Consider the following 22,595-nt stretch of genomic DNA (forward strand, 5'->3'; position numbering starts at 1 on the left):
CATCGAGTTACCGCTAGTAATTATAGATTCTACCAAGCCATTTACACCTCTTCTAGGTAGGGATTGGTTAAGTATTATTTGGCCGCACTGGAGAGACCTATTCTCTCTCAATAGTATTGAGAATAGGAGCTCAAGAGAGCTATGGGTGAAAAGCACAGTTGACAAACTTATTAGGAAGTATAGCAAAGCTTTTGATGACGATCTCTCCCAGCCGATTAATGATATCGTGGTAGACATCCAGATGAGAGAAAATGCAGTTCCAATAGTACACAAACCCTATACGGTCGCTTATAAACACAGAGAGAAGGTAGAAAAACACTTGGAAACTCTAGTTAACATAGGCATATTAGAAAAAACTGAATACACAGAATGGGCTTCCCCCATAGTTGTGGTCATTAAGCCCAACAAATCTGATATTCGTATCTGCATGGACGGATCTAAAACGATCAATCCTTTCATTAAAACACACCATTATCCTTTACCCACAATAGAAGACCTCATTACAAATAAATGTAAAGCTAAATCATTTGCCGTGATCGATTTAAGGGGAGCTTACCAGCAATTGGTCGTTTCAGAACGTACTCAAAAACTTTTAGCTATCAATACACACGTGGGAGTGTACACCTACAAGCGGTTACCATTTGGTGTCAAGCCAGCAGCCAGTCTTTTTCAATCCGCTATAGACAAAATTCTAGCAGGAATTTCTAATTGTCAAAGCTATATCGACGATATATTGATTTGGGCGGAATCAGATATGGAGTTATTGAGTAAGATCGAAATCGTATTAGAAAAGCTTGTACAACATAATGTCAAAATGTACAACATAATGTCAAAATCAAATCACGTTCAAGCTTTCAGAGTTCTATAAAACAGTTTTGATTCGCTCTCACAGATGCGTCCTGGTATTGAAACCCAAGTAGAGGCAGGTAACGGGCGTGGCATGATGACAGCGCGTGCAGGATCTGTGGCTAGGTGAAACTTCATCACACAAGGAAACAGTTATCAAACCAGATGAATGCTTGCCTGAAGATGCAGGCTGGAGAACCTCGTCGCCACAGTCGAACTCAGGGCTGGGACGACTGATGACGCTTTGAATGCTTTGAACATCTTTCCAAATAAATATGTTAGTCGCTAGACGAAATTGCCAATTCCATAAAATCGAAATTCCAACCGAAAAAAACTCCCCGGACCAGTTCTGCATTTCATTGAGATTCACCTCACAATGTAGTCTTGTGTATATTTTCAAACCATTTAACGAAAGCCAACCGGCCGGCGACGAGCGACGCGACGCCAACATGACGTGTAAAGTTAATACAATTGGTATACAGAATACAGAGTATCAAATACTCAACCCCCTATTTAGTATACGAATAGCCAATCCGAGGTGCGTCGACTTCGCCCGATTCAGTAACTTGTTGGCGTCGGTTCGGATTGGAAGTTTCTCTAGTAACATTGCTCGCGAGGCGTCTTGACTCGTTAGTTTTATTTGTTTGTTTTTGCTGTGGATTTGGTCAGGTTAGGCCATTCAAAACGTGCGCGCCCCTTTTGAAGGTCCGGAAGTATAGCACGTAATTTTGCTGTTTGCGATCGCGTTTGAATAACTGGATCTCGTCCTTCTACAGATAAGCTGCATTTTAGGTACCGAAAGGAATAATATACACCGGAAAAATGCATCAACCAACAGTTGTCATCACAGCTGGTAAGTTTCAATTCTGGAGAAAAAAACAACTGTGGTATGAAAAGTGTATCCAATGGCTCTCAGATACTTTAACTTCTTCGGGGTGGTCAAAAAATGGCTGAAACTTGTTTTTAACGCTGTTTCAGGTTTTTTTTAATGCGTGTCGCGTGTTCACAGTATACAGTATTACAATGGGCTTCGAGGGAAACAGTGATTAATGAAAAAAATGTCCCAGCGGTGGCTTGGAAAAATCGAATTCATATTTGGCTAATTTGCGATGTGTCGAGCAATAAAAGCGTAGGTGGTTGTGGGGCAACAAATCGGTTTTCCACACCTACAATATAGTGGTCAGTAGCTGTTTATCAGTTGTTCTGACTAAAAAGTAAAGCGGGACACGTTTTTATTAGCAGTCTCCATTCCCACGAATACTTAGCATAAAAAATCGTGAAAATGGATGGGAGGGGACAGAATGGAAATAAGAAGCTCAAGGAAGTCGCTTAGTTCAACCAAGATGCAATTTCGATTTGACTTAAATCGATTGAGGGCCACATCTATACTAGCTGACAAAAAGCGAAAGGCACATAGATTAATAAGAAGTGATAAAATTCATGATATGGTATCTATCAAGGTCCCCTTAAAAAATCTACATTATTGTGACATTTCCTGTTTTTGAAAACAATCTTATGAAATTTCAAATGTTTGTCAAAATCATAAGATTATCTAATGAAAAACAAAACCTCCTCTTGGTAAAAGGTGTTCATTCAGAAAGTCAATTTAAGTCATAAGATAATCTAATGAATTTCATTATTTTTTTTTAAGGCGCCAGTTCATAAGAGAATCTTATGGCAGAGAGTGGGTGCTTCTAAACTTTGTACCTAGAGCCAACTTTAGTCCTTAAATGCTGAAAATTGTAAATATTTCATTTTGCTAGCATAGGATAAAGATACTCACTGCAACCGCTGCACACAATGAACTCTTATTCTTGCTGAATCCTACCATACCGCTTTTTGACATTAAAAGTTTTTCTGATAGATTTTCCGACGTTTTTAAAAATGTATCTCCTCATCAGTGGTAACCCATGCAACCAAAAGTCCCGTAAAAAAGTTCAACAAAGCATACTCATCATTGATATGAAGTACGTTCTATGCAGCTCAAAATTTAAGTTCCTATAGATACCTTCAAGTTCCAAAACAAGTCTCAATGACCTTCTATTCAGCTTCAAGCGGCCTTTTTTCCCAGCAAACATGAAATCTTATCAGATATGATAACTTAAATCGTTTACAATGGTGTTGCGAATCACAATTGCAGCTACATAGTGCAAAGATCGTATAAAATGTCGTCTGAAGTCAGTTTAAATCGGATATGATAGAAAGTCCGCCTGTTTGTAAATTTAGAAATGATTTTGCTCCCGAGCGGGCTCCAAGTGAGAAAATCATCGTCATGTTCTCTCGGACCCCAGCAGTGCATCCAAACAGTCAAAAATCAAATGCAAATGGAGTAAGGGAACTGGGTATAAAATGCGCAGTCGGGGCAAGCGCCACCATCAGTATTTCACGAAACCAACATTTTTCAACATTTTTGAAAATGCCAGTCTGTTCAATTTACACTTTTATGCGTTTATAAACATTTGTGGACCTTCTAAATTTTCTATATCACGTAAATTTGACGAAAAACGAAAACAAAATTTTGTAGGAGCTTTTCTTGCAATTTTTCAACTTTTCTCATAAGGAATTATGGCATCATTGGCTGTTCCAATGATCAACATTGGTCTTGACAATCATTACACAAATAAAAATTTCGTTATTAATTTTTTTTTCTGTTACTTTGAACGATTTTTAATAAACATGTCTAGGCAGGGCAAAACACGCCATGTCTGTTTATCTTTGAGCATGTTTTATATTTGTTTAAATTTATATGCAGTTTTCATCACAACAACTCTAAGGATATTAATATGTATAATTGAAAAACATAATTTGAATATAATCGAATATATTTGAAATTCCTAAATTTAATATAGATTTAATTGACTATTCACAAGAATGTCAGTATATCTGGCAGCACTGCGCGTAGCAAAACATTTTTCCACCTCTGTGAAGTAGAATAGACGTGTTTTTATCTTGCAAACACTTTAGGAGGCACTTGAGTCAATATGCGCATTTTGCTCCAAACGAAATGGAAATCATACTTTAGAAAGCCTTTCAAAATTCTACGATTAAGACGTATATAATTGGTATAAGTATTCCTGTTTGTATATTTCTGGTGAAGAACAGTCCCCTTTTCAAAAGTAAATATTGTCGAATTTACTGGATTGCATTCTTCATTTACGAGTAATAAAAGATTCTTCTTAACGTGGGCATCTTACCCTCAGTTCCCCTAATATTGATCAATGAGATAACTGGAAAATATTGTCGCAGGCAACGAATAAGGAATCGGATAACTCTCAATTGGTGTATTTTTAGTCTCTTTAGAAAGAAATGAAATGTATATTTTATTGTATATTACCTCCACTTTGGTAGGTATATGCTGATTTTTAAACTTTAATGTGATCATTCTATAATGCATATGGAACGCATTTCAAAACAGAATAAGAATACAGCTACAAAAATGTTGGCTGGGTCAGATTTCAGAAAATCCTAAAATGAGCAAAAAATTCTCTCTCAATCTCAGTTGCACCCTTGGCAACGGTTGATATCATCTTCTCCGGATTATTTACTATGTTCAGTACTTGGTGCCACGCGCCGGGTTCCAAACTCGACAAATTGCGGTTTGCTGAGATTTGTCCAAGTTGCTGCGCGTTTCTTTCCTACATTTCCTACCTATATCGCATATATCAGAATGGCCACTCAAGTATAAAATTACTAATTGAAAAAAAAAACTTGCCCGGCTTGGGAATCGAACCCCGACCTTCGTGATGAGAATCAAACACGCTACCATAAGGCCACGCCTAGATGTTGTTTTAAATGAAACTAGAACTCGAAGTGGTGATATGATTTTGTAGCATAACTGCAGGCGCACCCGCCCTAACAGACAGCCAGCCAGCCAGGAAGAAAGCACCTCAATGCACTTTTTGTGACTTAGTAAATCCCGTTTTGAGCACTTTTGTGCCCTTTATGTGACCTCAGTCCCTTGCAACGTTCATATAACTCACTTTTGAAACTTTCAAGTTCATTAATGATTACTAGTTCACTCATGGAAATTGGGAAAAATATTAAAGTCACATACAATGTACATATTTTTCACTTTTCCACTTTCAAGTTCATTAATGAGTACATAAAGTGAACCATACTATCTACTTTCCTATATTAAATGAAAATCAATGGAAACAAATTAGGGCTTGTGATATAGCTTAGTTGGCAAGTCTGTTGTCTCCTGAGCCGATGTCCGCGAGTTCGATCCCAAGAGTAAACATCGAACACAGTTGTACCGGATAAGTTTTTCAATAACGATCCGCCAACTGTAACGTTGATAAAGTCGCGAATGCCATAAAGATGGTAAAACGACTATAATCGAAACAAAAAAAAAAAAAAATGGAAACAAGGAAAATTTGTGAAGGCTCCAAAAACAGTAAACTTTTGTTTTTGATCTTCCATTTTTGTACTGATATCACCAAAATTTCGTTTCAATTCCAAAAATCAACAATGGTGCGAATTTTTATTTGGGGCATAATTCAGTACCAATATCGAACGTTTCTAACATTTTTTGTCAGTGCGTAAATAAACTATAAATAAATAAACACAAAAAAGTTTCAGCTATTGTTCTGCTGATAGAGCTGACGGAGAGTGAAAGTGTTTAGTATATTCATAACAAAAAATCGTTCAAAAGCTGTAAAACTTTTCTATGATTAATAAATTTGTTTATTTATTTTCATATCTCATATCATAAATCATACTTCTTATAGGAATTTTAGTTCTAGGTCTAATGAAAGGCACCGGTCCAGTACCAAAATAGGAACAGTAGGTTCAAAGATGGAATTTTTTTTCATCCATATCTCTGCAAATCTTTCAATAACGGAAAAATCTATGTTGGAAATTTTCATTGAAACTTTTTTTTTTAAAGACATACACCGTCTTAGCCGATTTAGGCTTTACAGACTGAATAAATGACGTGGACAACCTAAGATTAACATTTAACACCCAGTACCGAGATGGGAATCGACCCCATGCCATCAGTGGACCAGCGATTACCGTCTCACAACGCTAACCACTCGACCACCGAGACGTACAAATTTGCACATAAGATCATGAACTATAAATAAATTTCCTGAAAGATTTGAATCGCCCGTCCATTAATGAGAAAAACATGATTTTTTAAAAACCACCGCATAAAAGGGTCCAAAGTAGGGTAACTAACCCTACAAAATAGGAGGAATAGGAGTGTGGGGGAGAATTAGATTACTGATCTCCTTTTCCGGCTTTCTTCATATCTTTCAGAGAAATTAACCAACTAGATCCTCATTTTTTTCTCTCAAAAATCACAGAAGCATAGTTTATGATTATAAACAACTTTTGTCCAACGGGAAAACTTTTTAGCTGAGAATTTCATTTCGTTTTTTTTTTAATTTACATAACCACAGGGGCTATAGAACTTCACCTTCAATACTTTTTCGGTTGTTGTTTTTACACACTTCAACCTGTCTCATAGCTATGTTTTATAATTTTTTTAAAAAAATGGTACCACTAAGAACTGAAATTATTCAACTCATTTTTTGTATCAAGTTGAGTAGGTAGCTGAAACGAAACATAAACCTCGTCTAAAGGCGGGGTTGAAAAAAACGACAACAATTCGAAAAATATGTTAATTATGGCACAATTTTTAAACAATTTTATCTTTGGTTCAATGCATGTTTCAGCGCAATTTTGGCATTGAGTTTTCGCTGAACGGCAAGTTTTTTACGCTGGTTAATGAACATCGTAATAACCATGTTAATTCCCGAAAAATGCGTAAAAACCGTGTTCTTTCCAGAAAACCGTGTAGAAAAAAACTTTTTTAATTGAGACCGGGGAACCTACTCTGAAGGTTTAAATAATGAGACATCAAATCTGAGACCTGAAACCTTAGACTCTACACATGAGACCTGAGACATGAAATATGAGATATTAGACATGAGAGACCTGAGACCAGAGATCAGCCCTTAGAAATGAAACTTGAGAGACCTGAGGAACCTTGACCTGAGACATTAGACATGCGATCTGAGACCTGATTTCTGAGACTTGAGACTAAAGCCTGAAATCTGAGACCTGAGACGTGAGTGATGACCCATCAGACATAACACATGAGACCTACGACTTCAGACGTGAGACCTGAAACCTGAGACCTGAGACCTGAGACCTGAGACCTGAGACATGAGACCTGAGACCTAACCCTGGAGACCTGAGACATAAGACATGAAACCTTAGACATGGGACATGATTTTGATTTGATTTGAAATTCATTTATTTGGAAGGGTGCCGACATGAGATTTGAGGCCTGAGACTTGAAACCTGTGAACTGAGACCTGAGACCTGAGAGTTGAGCCTTGAGACTTGAGACTTGAGACTTGAAACCTGAAACCTGAGATCTGATAGTCAAAAATTAGGACTTGAGACTCGAGACCTGAGACCTGAGACCTTAGACCTGATACCTGAGACGTGAGAAGTGAGAGGTGAGGAGTGAGACGTGAGACGAAAGACGGGAGACGCAAATCTTTTTATACAACTAGCAAATTCTTTGAAAAATATGGTAAATATGCAAGAGCTGTCTCTAAAATTGGCCAAATTGTATGAGATTCGGTTTTTTAAACGTACACAAACGCACACAGAATCTAAATTAAACTTGATGTTTCCTCGAAGAGATTCCTTTTACCTTCTGTTAAGCGTACATCTTTCGAGGATATGATGGCTAGCATCTAACAAATGCTAAAACCACCAACCCACAGAAAGTGTACTAATATATGCTGTGACAGTTCATACAAGTTATCAGAAAAAAAGAAACCTTGTTTTTGTTTTGACATAGTTGTTGAACTTTTAAATTAATATTAGTTTGGAACAAATATCATTATCTTCTTTTGTAACCCCCTCTTCGAAATTTACAAAAAAAACCCGAAGGGAGGAATAAATAAAATTTGAATTATTTTATGTAAATTTCGATAAAAAATGTTAAAAAAATTACAAGATCAAAAAACAAATCGCAGAGAATGGGAATTATTTCACCTTTTGTTTTCTTGATTTTATTGAATTTTTCGATAGAAAATTACGTTTTTTAGAGGTTTTGTGCAATCATATTGTCTGCAATTTTGTTGCATACAAGCTTTCGTGCAATTTATTCCAATTTATTTCTTTTTCGCATTATTTTTTAATTTCCCTCCCTCGCGATGTTCCAACTCTGAGTGATAAAAGAAGAGTTTGAAATTTGTTCCGGCCTTATTTCTTCTTAAAAATAAAATCAACGTTTTCAGAGATCCTTAAACACAAATAAAAATGCGATTCCAACGCCTGTTACATTCCCCTCATTTGAATTTTTTTTTTTTTTGCTGAAGTTGGTTGAAACTATTTGTTTCGGTTTCGAGTTCGCAATCAGCAATGCGATCAATTTAGAGTGGCACTATCCGATTGCCGATATCGGTGTTGTTATTTTAAATGGTTGAAACCCGTGCAATCAAACTTGCAAACGCCATCAGTAAATCAGTAAACAAAGAACGTGCACTTGAGTCCCTTTTTTATTTGAACTTTAATAATACAACTATAAATGTTGAAATTTAAAATAAATAATTCGACGGTGTTTCAAGAGAGAACTGATAACAATTTTCAAGGAAACTTTCACAAGTACTCTCATGTGACAAGTACATATTCAACTGGTGATGACTCCAATTTTGGACTCATTCTGGCAGGAAATCACAGGATATTGTCTACATGCAACTCATGTGGGCTCAATGCTTTGCTTATAAGTATGTACGTCCGTTAGGCAAACGCTTGAAGTAATCTCATTCGTCTTTTACCGGGGTTTGACTTTTGATAAGAAAAGAAAACATTGTTTTCGCAAAGATGGTGCAACGTTATCGTTCTTCTGAATGCCGTTGAGAAGTGACTTTAATCGAAAAAGTTTGCAATTTTGTGGATGAATCTTGCTCTGTCATACGCTTCATTGCTCTCTTCTACTCATTTTTCATCTCTAGAGCGTTGATCCCATAACGGAAAGCTGGGGAAATGGGGATGAATCACCAACTTTAAAATGTGTCAGCCAGCTAATCACACAAACTGATAACATCTGAGCTTGGTGCTGGGATGTTTCCAAGATTCTGATTACTTTCAGAAAATAAGTAATGTTGAATGGAACAAAAGTATCGGGACAAAGTTTATGAATGTCTAGCAGTCTAAAAATAATAAAATTTCCTTTAAGAATCAAAAAGTTTTTTAAGTTATTGCGATAAAGCAAATGTACAAAATGTATACGAGGATCAGGCAGCACTGTATTTTGCTGAACACATTTCTTTTCGAAGAAAACTAAATAGTGAATTTGTGCAGATTTTTATAACATTCTATTTTAAAGCAACCGTGCAATCGATAGATGAAGTGTCCGAGAATAAATACAGTGTAAAGTTTAGTAGTATAATTCAATTCATTCGGAAAAAAATCGTGATTCAATTTGCACAATTTGGTTTCCGGATGACCTCAGATCGAAGAATCGGTTCCGAACCGGTTCATGTTTTGACCGTTCAGCTGGTGAAACGGTTTAGTACGCGGTAGTGACATTTGTTTCAAATTTAAATGAAGATGGCGCTAATGAAAAATTTTCTGATGGATCTGATCTTCGCTAACGTTAGCATTATTCACCACCGACGAAACCAAGCTAAGTATATTATTATTACAATTTACTTTGAGGCGCTATACAAATTATTTTTAGAACTAAAACTAAACTAATAGATGGATTAGGTCGTTATGCCAAACAACTTAAATAACTTTTATTGTTCTATTTAATTTATGTTTTAATACAATGATAACTGATTCCAAGTACAATCTTTTTTTGATCGCATTATGCGTTAGAAAAAAATCAATCGGAATATTTAGTTATGAAAGAATGTTTATTAATCGTAAACTTTTAAAACCGAAAGTAGTTTAAAGTATCTTTCGGTGGCAGATAATGTTATTTTATTTTCAAATTGGTCTGAAGCTATTCCTTACAAGATATTGAAGGCCAGACAAAAGTCAATTAGAGTTCTCAATTGGATCTTAAATGAAAATCGAGATCATACATGCACACAAGCATTTCATAACGCTATTTGTATAGTAATCATAACAGAGTATGTTACACATTTGAACTAGATATTTACAAATTTCATTTCATACATAACTGTTCAGAATAATTTTACATGAATTGAAAAAATATAGAACAATCGAAATAGAACGTAGCCTGCAGACAGCCAGATAGCAACATATGTGTTATACATGAGTTTCATAAACGCCGCAAAGTAGGCAAGATTTTTATTTTACACTAACTTTCGAATCTACCTTTCGGGCGCTTTAAGCAATGAATATATTAATCTGTCTCCTTAGATTTGGTTATTTATCATTAATTATTTCGATACCGTCAGATTGTTCGAATATGAACAGCTTTGATCATAATTGCAATTCAATGTTCTTTAGCTTAATAATGCGAAGCCATCATGAAAAATTAAAGACTTGGCAAGTGTTCTTTGAAACGTGTTGTTAAAACTGTACTGTTAAGTTTGTTTATAATGTGTTTGCCAAATAACCAGGTTATCATAAAAAAATCGTTAAAAGGATCGGAAATAATATTGTAAATAAATATGTTGAAAAGTCATATTGTGGATGCTTTAAATCTAAAAACAAAAAGCATTAGCTCCACGTACGTGATCCGGATGTTTAGTTAACACTATTAACATATTTTAATTCTGAAATAAATTCATCAATTTAACATAACAGAATCATTTCAGGTCCAACAAGAAGTCGATACCTGAGTAGAATCAAAAAACCTTGAAACAACATTTATGGATCTGAAACCATCTAATAACATTTACAAAGTACCTTTTTTATTTTCTTCCAAATCTTACTAATATTTATAATCAAAACAAGATTGTTTTATTCTCTGATATTCACTGATAAAATGTAAGATTGTCGATGTCAATGTTCTTTGAAGTTAGTACAAGGCCGTCAAACATTAAATTTTTAATAAATTTAGTGTTATTGTAATACTAAGCTTTTCCAAAAGGGATAACTTAATCATCAAACCAACAGATATTTTTTTATGAACAGTAAACTTAGATTGATTGCGTGATGATAAACAATTATAAGCTATTCTCCATTCTTATTTAGATAGTTTCTTCATTTTTTTGCCTTTTCAAATTCAATTTGTTATTTCATTCAAGAAAAATGTTTTACAAAAATAATCATAATAAATCGAAACGAAACGGGATGATAATTGTGATTCGTTTCCCACGAGTACATGAAACTATATTGCAGATATTAATCTTTCTACAAAAGTTTACATTGGATTACTTATTTCATTTACGCTATTTTTTAAGAAAACTATTATGATGCCTGAATCGTATCATTTATAGGTATTTATGATAAATATGATGAATAGAAGAAAAAAAAATTATGCATATTGAGTCCGAATTCTCTACATATTAATTGAACTAGTTTCTTAGATATGATTTCCATATTTCGAATAAATATCAAATGTAAATAAAGGCAAAACTATTAAATAAGTTTAGTATTGGATGTGATAATGATTGAATAAAATGAAATTTATAAGGTTTTGCAAATGGATGCTCTGGAACACCGAAATATTTAATTCGTTTTGTTAGAAACGGTTTTGAGCGAGAAAAATGTTTAATTGTTTAATTGAAAGGATCCAAATGGAATGGTGTGTCACATCTTAATTCGGGAAAAAATAGATACGTATATCAAAGACACTTTAATAATTTTAACCTTTCAGGTCATAGCATTTGGTAACAAATTTAAGAAAACAATAGGAGCACAGAAAAAAAGATTAAAAAAGATCATATCACTTGTCAAAAGTGTCTACAGATCAAATCCTTTTACCCACTCTCCCTAATAAAATTTTTTTGCTAGGACGCAGAGGTGACCTCGGTCCTAAAGCACAAATTATTTCTTTCATCCCTTTCTCTATTTTTCCTAACTATCTATTGACTACTAGGACGTGGCCGGCGCCGTTATTGATGTTCAAAGAGAGAGCATCAGTTTTGGACATTGTGAATGTGTCGTCAATCCCAGACACCATTCTTTTGACCTCTGATCAAAACTGATGGCCTCGGTCAATCACGGAGTAGCAACCATTGGCGATGTGGAATTCATTCTACTGAGCCACGCCTGCGATTATGGAGTTCGAAAAGCGTTAAAAGTAACGTAATTTATGAAAAAATAGTTTACATAACTTTTTAATGTTCGTTTATTCAAAAATCTTGATACTAAATATGAAGCATTTTTGGGTTCCATAGTTTAAGGTGGATGTGAGTAGTCAATCAAGCTAAGCTAAGCTAAGCTAAAGCAAATGTACAAAATGTATATAACTTAAACAAACATCAAACTTAAAAAGAATTAATAAGACCGGAACAAATTTCAATTCCTTCTTTTGTCACTCGAAGTTGGAACGTCTCAAGGGGGTGATAATAAAAAAATGTAAAAAACTAATAAATTGGAATAAAATGCACGAAGGCTTGTATGCAACGAATTTGCATACTAAATCATTGCAAAAACCAATTACCTAATCAATTTTTCAACGAAAAAAAAACCAAGAATATAAAAAGTGGAATAACTCCCATCTTCCAATATTTGTTTTTTTTTCTGGTCTTGTTTTCTTTCGGATATTTGAATTTTTTCGATATTATTTTTTTTCTTATTTCTATCAAATCTTTTTAGTATAATTTTTGCGCCGTCATTTGAATTTTCTGACAGCGTGAAATTTCAAGTTTTTAAGCTCCAAAAGTTAGAACGATACCTGAACCCGTAGATGAACTAAAAAGATTTTCGACGCTAAAAATGTGATATGTTTCAAGTTAATGAAAACTAGGTTAACATCCCAATTAATTTAAGATGCCCTCCTCACCCCAGGCAGAAATCCAACGATGGTTTGTTGACTATTTTTACCAATATATGTTCTCATTTCATAGTTTTCAAGCATCAGACAATGAGAACTCTAAAAGTTTGTCTACTACCACCCTAATGTCATTAAAGTATGCAATGAGGTGCAAGGTCCAATTTTCTAGATTTTACTAAAATACTGTATTTAAGGTCATTTGAAAAGATGAATAAACATTAGTTATTGGACAAATTTTAGGAATTTCACGATAATTAACGATCACGATCCATTCAGAAGAAAAATATATCTTTTTGGACTTTAGGGATCAATAAAACCCTTAACACTTAAAATTAGAATTTACTATTGCTTTGAAAATATTACATAATGAATTTCATATTTTACTCTAACGATAAACATATTGGAATAAATATATTTATTATATTTTTTTTTGCGCGAAAAACATTGAAAAGTAATAAAAAAGATATTTAAATCAAATTTTGTAAAAATTTTCAAAAAAGTTCAATAACTCAAAAAATAATGTTTTTAAAATTTGTTGAGATAGCAGGATTATTTTTTCGATTTATTTGGATAGGATAGAACGTTTCATTTTTTTGAGACATTCCAGTTTCGAGACATAGCGAAGGAATCAAGTATCCCTTGGGATCAAGTACCCTCATTCAAACATGAGTTTTCATCTGATATTTAAACAACGTTGAAAATTTAAATTAAAAAAGTGATAGAAAAATAAAGGCAATATTTCAATTCAATATGGTTCATTTCTTATTTAAATTTTACATTCAGAAAATAAATACTTTGGAACTGCTAATCAAGAACAAATATTTGAGAACCTATGACAAAATTGAATAAACAAAATCGACAAAATTCACAAGATTAACAAAATACACCAATTTATCAAAATTGACAAAATTGACAAAATTGACGAAATTGACAAAATTGACAAAATTGACAAAATTGACAAAATTGACAAAATTGACAAAATTGACAAAATTGACAAAATTTAAAAAAATTAAAAAATTGACAAAATTAACAAAATTGACTTTATTGTCAAAACTGGCAGAATTGAATAAATTGATCAAAATGGAGAAATAACAAAATTGAAAACATTGACATTCAAAGTTGTCTAAATTTAAAATTATGTATAATTGATTTGATCGAATAGTGTACCTTACGTTGATGCATCGTATTATACTCTTGCAGTTGTTATAGTACTCAATTGTTTTTCCAATATATTTGCTTCTTTCAATTGAGAGGTTAAATTAGTTGAAACACATGGTTATCCTATATTTTAATACCAATTCTCTTTTATAGATATAGGACAGTGTTTTTCAAACTTTTTTCACTCACCGCCCCCTTTTGCAAAATTTTCAAGCTCAACGCCCTCCTGGGCAAATTTTCAGAAAAACCTATTAAAAAATGAAAATTTGGATCATTGAAAATCATTAGCTTTTGGTTTCATTTTGTTGTGAGGCTTAATTCAAAACTCATTTAAATTTTTATGAAGCCCTCAGAGTCAAAAAGGGTAGGGGATAATTAGTTTAAAAATGGTCGAACGTTTTTAATATTTCGAACTATATATCATGATTTTTCAGATTTTTAGAATTTACACACTATTTTGTTCGAAAGAAAAATACAATTTTTTTAAAAAATATCTGGAAAACGATCAAACATAACAAATTAAAAGCGTGTTTTCTTAAAATAAGCTTTTATGCACTTATACTAAAGTTGTCAGAATTTTCCCAGCACGTACCCGAGCCGGACAAATCCGGGATATTTTATTTACAAATTTGGCAAAATCCGGGCATTTGATTTCAAAATTGTCCAGGCAAAATTTGTCAAAGCCCAGGAATTTCTTAACAGAAAAATAAAAAAAAAACTTGAAAAAAACAAATTTTCGTCATAATTATTGAGCAGTTTTTAATCGCATTCAAAAAACTTTTCGTGGTTATTTCCATAAAATTTTCTGAAAAAATAAATAAAAAATTTAACAACACCATTTGTGTTAATTTTGTTTGTTTTGGCAAATGAATTGAATAATTCTGGGCAAATCTGAGCTTTCTTCAATGAAATCCGGGCAACCGGACCTGACCAGAGTTTTGTCGAATTTTTCATTATTTATCCGGGCAAATCTGAATAAAACTGGGCAGTGTGGCAACCTTAACTTATACCCTTTTGGCTCCAAGGGTCTCATATTGCTACAAACCTCCAGTAAACACTTAATTTTGTATAAAGTTTCCTAGACACTTATTTAAACAAATGAATTATTTTGATATTAAATCATATATCTTAAATTTTGGTAAAGAAAATTTTTTATTCAACATTAATTTGCATCAGTGTTGAACACTAAATTGCATTATTGAATACAAATTAAATACTGTCAAGCCAGTAAAAAAACGAAAGAATATTATTACATCTTTTGATTTGAATTTGATTCCTGTTCAAAGTTATGCAGCATTCACGGTCTTAAAGTTAAAATTAGATTCTAATAGCTGAATCCAGGCTATACTAGTGATAACCGGAAAAATTAATAGTTTATCCATGGTAAACGGCACAATTGATTTTTAATCGATTGAATCGATGAACAAAAAATGACTTAAATTAAAAATTCTCTATTCTAAAATAATTCTTACATTTTTTCTTTAAAAAAAATCTATCACTAAATCACAGATGACGCCTTTTTATACAGATTTTTTTTTAGGTATTTTCTGTTTAGCAGATTTTTTGAGACAATACCTATATTTTATAGAAAATCAAGCATTGCCCACAATTTTTTGAAATTAATATGTTATTTTTTCTATCAATTAAAAGATTAAATTTAAAAAAAATAATACTCTTAAAACGTATGAGTTTACTCGACGCAACTCAGTAACACGAGACTCTTTGGGTCTCAGAGTCGGCGCGCTACTGGGCAAACTGGAGGGACTACGCGGGAAAAGGGCGGACCAACCTTTCACTTTACCAAGACACTTTCCTATCTGTCAGTAAAAAGACTTGATTTGTTCTGATGGGTTTTTATTGGTACAATGATTTGGGTGTGGGTGTGTAGTGTGATTGATTTTTATGGGCTTTTCTGGGTACATACCATCGATGGTTCTCTCGTTGCTTGTGGTTTCCGGTGATGACGACCTTCACCAGGCCACCAGGATTGGCCCAGATGAAGGCAGAGCTTGTCTGGTGAGCGGACCTCGGCTGGACGCAGCAGCACAAAATGGCGGGGTAAGCCCTGGATTTGTTGGCTTAACAGCTCGGAAAAAGGCGATTCCGAGCTGCATGGAGTGTACCTACCGGACGGTACCGGTAGTTGCCAGCCCGAGAAGGGTAAGGTCTTCTTTATATTTAGAGTCAATCTATGACCCGAGACGTCCTCCTTGATAGTTATGGGGCGCACCCCAGAGGACAAAACGCTGGTCTTTTACGGTTAGACGTAGGTGAATCCCTGGGGCCACCTAGGCCGGGCGTGTGCGGTCGAACGATCGTAACCGACGACAAGAAAAACTTCAAAGTATTCGAAATGTCCCTAACGATGGGTACACTTCACACTCCACAAAGATGCACACGCTTGCCTGTTCAAACAACTAATGATCCATGGCGCACCACTGATCGATTGTTGGGCTTTTCTTTTAGAAATCCAGCCCTATTCAAATTTTCCCGCTTTTCAACAGCTTTTCCCCGCTCATGCGTCTTGCTCCTTCCATGCGTAGTTGCTCCCACGTGAGCAGCCATGTTGCTTGGTATGCGGTACGTGTTCGCAGTAGGATTGTTCGATCTTCGGGAAAAGATCGATCTACAAGATCGATTCAGATGAACTGTTCTGGGATCGACCCATCTAAAAAATTGGAGCTTGAAGATCGATCTCCGATTAATCGATCTTTTTCATTTGTAACTAGAGGAAACTGCTTTTTATTAAAAAATATGCAAAAAAAGACACAACATTTCAAATTTGTGTAATCCTTCTACATATGGGAAGAATAAAATTTTAGGCGCTTTTATGTAAGGTGAACCGGAGTAAGTGTTTAAAATCAACACCAATTAAAATCAAAAAATCACAGATCCGCTTTGGTATTTTTAAGAAATGTACTGACAAGAACTATTGAAGAGATTTAAAGAAATTATTTTAAGGTATTTTTATTAAGATTGTCTAATGTATATTAGAGTCATCAAACAAAATATGCAGGAAAAAAAAAATCAAAAAACAAATTAATTTTTTTTTTTGAAAAATGTTAATTTTTAGAAAAATCGCTGTTATTTCTTAAGATTAGCAAATTCTTGCATATTTTTTATTCTAAATCAATCACAAACACCTTTCTGCACCCAATTCACAAGGTTTGGAAATGATTTGCAAAATTGTATTGAAATAAATTGAAAATTTTTAAAATTATTTTTTAACTGATCATGAATGCTAAATGGAAACAAAATCGCCACGACCAGGAATCAAACTCGAGTGTTCTGATTATCTCTCCGACACCTTACCAATAGGTAAATCGTCAGATGTAAATAAGTCAAGTGTATAATTCAGTTGACTTCACCAAATAAAATTCGCTACTAGTTTCTACGGCAGAAATTGCTCATCTTGCCCCGATCGATGGTGCCTAGGGTGCCCCTACAGTGACTGATTTTCAATGTTTGGCAGAAAAAATTTAAAATCCATTTTTAAACGTTTATGTCTACTTTTTTCAAGTTTCATTCAGTTAGGAAATTAACTTTTTTAGTGTCTGAACACGAAACAATGATGTAACTCACGTATAATAGCTGTTCTCTATGGTTAAATAAGCGTCCTCCTCAATGTGGCCATTATCCTCTTATTTCCCCAAAATGTGTAAAAAAGATCGAAAGATCGAATCGAAAATAAACTGATCTAATCGATCTTTTCCTGGCCGAAGAATTGATCCAAAAAATCGAAAATCGGAGTTGAAAAGATCGATCCTCACAGGATCGATCTAAGATCGACCAATCCTAGTTCGCAGAGTGCACCCAGTAGCCCAGGTGTGTTCAAAACTGCTGTTTTAATTGTGGGGAAATGAATGGTCGATAATCAATGTGCCGATTCAAAAAAATAAATTAATATTTTGTAACCTACTGGTTACACTCTACCGAGTTGTTGTTTCAAATTGTTTTTGAGTTTGAAAGAATCAAAATTCATAAATCAGAAATATCTACAAAAGATAAATTTTTAAATGTGAATAAATCTTACCCTCTCGCACTTCAAAAAAAAAATTCTGGCCACAATTTTATAGAAGACTTCAATTCTAAAAATTCTAGCCAGGAAGTTTTATTCAGAGTCTGTTTAATCAAAATGTTGAATTTAAATAATGCTGAAGGTAATATAAGTGTTTGAACTTTGATGAGTTCAAATTTACTTTAAAAAACAATTAAAAAGGTCACAAAATCTAATTTTCAAAAATACAATAAAATAAAGCAACGACAGTCCGTACATTTTTTTTCTATTTTTCTATGATTCCAGTGAAAAACCATTATCATCTGGAATTCGCTTTCAAACATTCTTAAATACCTGTTTGTATAGAAGGATTTTTACAGGAATGATGATGAAACTGCAAGAGTGTCCTACAGGGGGAAAAGTATAGTGATTTAAAAATTTGCAACATTTGACATTTTGACGACCTTAAGTCAAACTGATTGCTTATTGAATTTTTGAGGTATTAAAAAGTTGGAAATGTATTCAATTCTACTACCACAGAGAACTACTACCTAAAAATACCATACAGATAAGGTTTTGTGTGAAGTAGGAAGTTTAAATTTACATTTTCAATTTTCCCGGGATCCCGAGAATTACCGGGAAAAGAATCTAGTGTTCACGATTTCCTGATTCCCGGAAACACTTAAATGCCTGGAAAATGGACACTCTAGAAATGATTATCTTTTGTTAACGCCTGAACTAATTTGAATTCCTTCTTTAGTCACTGTTAGTTGACGCATCACGAAGTGCAGGGGAGGAGGGGGGATTGTAAAAACTAATCCAAATTTTCAATGAATTGGAACAAGTTGGACAAAAGTTTTCATGCAGTATGTTTGTATTCTAAAATTAATCATTTTTTTTTTAATAATATACCTTGAACACAATTCATTCCTCTCTTCTTGATTTTCGGAGGCATCAAAGGGGAAGGGGTGGCATAAGAATAATTTTCTGTTTGTCCCGGCCTTTAAGCTAAATCAACTCTTACAATACTCAGCACTCTTCAGAAAGAACAGTTAAAAATTTGAAGAACAATTGCTCGATCATAAAAAAAAGTGACAACATAAATTGTTATTTTCAGATGAATTAACATGTTGGTTAAAACAAAAGACAACTTTACATTATCTCTCCCAATTCTCCCAGAACGCTTATTATAAAGGATAGTTACAGAACAATTTCAACCGGGTGAAGAATTTTTAGGAAAATTAGTATGATGTTTATAGTTTATTTGGTTTCAAGTATTTTAAAATAGTTTCTTTTTAAGCTCTAGTATTCTCGTTGCATTTCGAAAACTGTTTTTATCCAAACCATTTTTTTTTTGCAGCTCCAGCCGTAGGACCTCAATCAACCACTCTGGTGTGCCCGTCATGTCGAGCGCATATTTCGACACGTGTTGAGCACAAGTCCACCACCAAAACTCACATCATGGCTCTGTTGCTGTTTGTGTTCTGGTAAATTTTTCATACTTTTTCGGTTTTCTTGAATTTTTGAGAACTAAATCGACATTTCCATGTTTTTTTCTTCTTTCAGCTGCTGGCCTTGTGTTTGCGTACCTTACTGTTGCGATTCGTGCAGGAATGCCGATCATTACTGTCCTAATTGTAGTGCATTTATTGGAAGTCATCAGCATTAGGTTAGGCGTCAAACTACCGGTGAATTACTTTAATCCCTTCACATCTATGAACGCATTAGTTATGGATGCAAACAGAGGAGAGATATAATTTTAAGCTAACAACACTGCGGAAAAACTAAACGCACAACTTATTGAACCAAATTTGTTTAAGATAAGAAAAAAGAAAAGAGTTAAATCGAATATCAGATAATAAAATTAAGAAGTGTCTAAAATGGTTTAAAAAAAATTGATATTTATTGATAAGATGACTTTACCTACAAGAAGTAAATAAAAAAGTAGAGGACTTAAATTATTGAATTTATTGCAAATGAGTTTTCTAAATTTCATAGTTTTTGCGCATTGCAATAACAATATGAAAGCTGATATAAAACTAAGTAAGGCTTAACGAACACAAACACATATAGGATCTAAAAGAAACTTGATGTTTCCTCGAAGAGATTGCTTTTTCCTTCCGTAAATCTTTCGAGGATATGATGGCTAGCATCTTACAAATGCTAAAACCACCAACCCACAGAAAGTGTACAATGCAATAAGTATGGTTTAGTTAATTTTATAAATCAAATTTCAGAAGAAACCCCATTCGATTCCGTTGTTCGTCGCTAGTCTAACGATAATCAACGAGATTTTCAAATATGAACTGCCTACCGACCACACAATAAAGTATGCAAGCTACTTCTGTACCCACCGTAAGGAAAGCGGAAGCTATGAAGTGGGCACAGTACAAAAGTGACATCTAGCAGAGAGTAGAGCAAACCAATCACAAAATGCAACGCATACTTGGCTGTATCTTCCGTTAGAATTTTCCCATTTTAAACATAGTGTAGGAAAGTTAATTTTGAAATCTTCCAAAAGAAAACAAAATATTCCTCCAAGAACCGAAGAAATGATTGGCATTTCATACTTTTTTATCCAATTCGTCTAAGAACACTTTATAATATGAATACTTTTACTGCACATTTATTCTTTATTCAGTTTAAGGAATATCTAGATTTTGTTTAATTTAAAAGCATTATCAAATTTTATCACTTTTTTATGGATTTTCCTATTTGGTAAACCCTTCAATTTTAAAATTTTCCACTCCATGGGAATGTTAAAAAAGACAAATGAGGTTTTTTGAACAGTCGTTATGGTAAGAAAATTTAATATGGAATAAAATTTTCCATTGGGGCGGTCAATATACAATATACATCTCAGAAGCGTGGGACTTCTACTTGCAGACATTTATTTTTTATTTTTTTACCTTTGTAGCCATTATTTACAATACAATTTATTTGTTCACTATAATTCACAATTTTATTTTTTGATTACATACAACTTATGTTCTACGAAAAACGTTCTCGTTAAGAAAACTTTTTTTTAACATTATTTAAAAAAAAACACAAAGAACTGTATTTTAGTAGGGGAGAGTGGGGTATCGTGGGCCATGAGGAAACGTGGGCCACTTTCAATATCTCAGATGTGTGTTGAGATAAAAATCTCAAACCAACTGTCATCGTCGTCACTTTGTGTGAGCATATATTTCTATATGTTGTTGACTTAAATACGCATCATATGCATCTTTTATTTATCAAGCTAAAAAAAGTTAGAAAAATTTACTTACATAATTAAAAAAAACACCCGCTAATTTCATCGATGGGGAACCTGAAGTGTATAACAAAAATATGCTCATACGTTTATGATCTTAGTTTTTTCATGATCTTTCACGAGGAAAAGGAATTTTTGATGAAACATCAATAAGTCACACATACGCAACCAATTTGAAAATCATAGCTTGTGGGGAATCGTGGGCCAACAATCTTGAACCACCTATATTTTTATGTTTTTATACACGTTTAGAACTTAAAATACGTTTTTCCTATCTGTTAAGTTTTCTTATGCCAAATGAAAAGTTTTTAAAAATATTTTGTCCATCCTATATAAGAAATTTTGCCAAAACGTCCGCGAGCTTGGTTTTAGAATCTATTCGATCATACACAGCTCTCTTTTTTATTTCATCATCTGAAATTGCATTAAAATAACGAAATGAATTAGGAAATCACAGTTTTGGGTCAACTCATAAACTTTGCATTTTATTTAGTCAATTTGGATTTGGTGGCCCACGATTCCCCACCATTTTTCAAAATCCAAAAAATATTGCTTTTTTATTAAACAGTCAGATTTTGAGGAAAATAACTTATCAAAAATTTAAAAAAATACCTTATGATACCTTCAAAATGTAGAAAACAATACCATTTTTTATTTTAATTTTATCTTTTATAATAAAGAAGTTATGGAACAAGGAAAAAAGTGGCCCATGATTCCCCACTCTCCCATACTTTATCGGTTCCAAATACTGAACATATTTATCGTTTTTTGTCGTTTTTTTCAACCTCGCCTTTAAACGCATTGAGATTTCTTCTTTTCTATCTTACACAGGATCATGTTTTTCTTTGAAAATATATCAATCCTGAATGAAGGTAAGTTTAAGAGCTAACTGTCAATAGCTAGGATCAAGGATCAAGGATTTCTGACGCTACCAAAATAATAATTTTTTGAAAATTAGATCTATTCCCAGTTCTCTTATGTTTAAGCTTTTCTATGGTGTCACTGTTTGTCAAAAAGTTTACATTAGTGACAATTATTCAGTTAACATATTAGGAAAAATTTTGCGCAAAAAGCAAGTTAAAGTAATGATTGGCTTTGGTTATGTGCTGATTTTTTTAACCCCTTTCAAAGGTTTTTAAAGGGTAGGAAAATTTTCAATTTATTTTTCATGGAAAATCAAATTAAAAACAGACATATACTAAACATAGTTGGGATGGGGTCACCTCTCAGTGGAGTTGTAGCGAATATTCTCCTCGAACACCTTGAAAAAGAAGTTATTGCAAAACTGAAAACCTTATAACGTACAAACGATATGTAGACGACTGTTTTCTTATTGCAGAGGAAAACAAAATCAATGAAATACAGAATGAATTTAACCAACCTTTCGACAGCATTAACTTCACAGTCGAAAGGGAAACAAATTATTCTATACGATTCCTGGACATGACCCTCAC

At 33.6% G+C, this 22,595-nt stretch overlaps 1 protein-coding gene across 2 annotated transcripts; it reads left to right on the top strand.

The window, feature by feature from the left end:
* The first annotated feature begins 1,399 nt into the window (after positions 1-1,399).
* Positions 1,400-19,759, top strand: LOC129743686 (lipopolysaccharide-induced tumor necrosis factor-alpha factor homolog). Of its 2 annotated transcripts, XM_055735777.1 has the most exons (4): positions 1,400-1,551; positions 1,623-1,699; positions 19,249-19,375; positions 19,455-19,759. In XM_055735777.1, the coding sequence occupies exons 2-4, from the start codon at positions 1,669-1,671 to the stop codon at positions 19,555-19,557; spliced, it is 261 nt and encodes an 86-aa protein (XP_055591752.1). In that variant the 5' UTR covers positions 1,400-1,551; positions 1,623-1,668; the 3' UTR covers positions 19,558-19,759. The 2 variants fall into 2 exon arrangements, with proteins under 2 accessions (XP_055591752.1, XP_055591750.1); XM_055735775.1 differs by having other exon boundaries at positions 1,401-1,699.
* Positions 19,760-22,595: the final 2,836 nt, after the last annotated feature.

The sequence above is a fragment of the Uranotaenia lowii genome, chromosome 2 (assembly GCF_029784155.1).
Source record: "Uranotaenia lowii strain MFRU-FL chromosome 2, ASM2978415v1, whole genome shotgun sequence".
NCBI lineage: Eukaryota > Metazoa > Arthropoda > Insecta > Diptera > Culicidae > Uranotaenia > Uranotaenia lowii.

What these genes read in the sequence shown, in the direction of transcription:
- LOC129743686 (XM_055735777.1), top strand. Translation starts at nt 1,669, where the DNA reads ATGCATCAACCAACAGTTGTCATCACAGCTG. An exon ending in AACAGTTGTCATCACAGCTG is followed by an intron (nt 1,700 to 19,248) that starts GTAAGTTTCAAT and finishes TTTTTTTTGCAG; the next exon opens with CTCCAGCCGTAGGACCTCAA. An exon ending in CTGTTGCTGTTTGTGTTCTG is followed by an intron (nt 19,376 to 19,454) that starts GTAAATTTTTCA and finishes TTCTTCTTTCAG; the next exon opens with CTGCTGGCCTTGTGTTTGCG.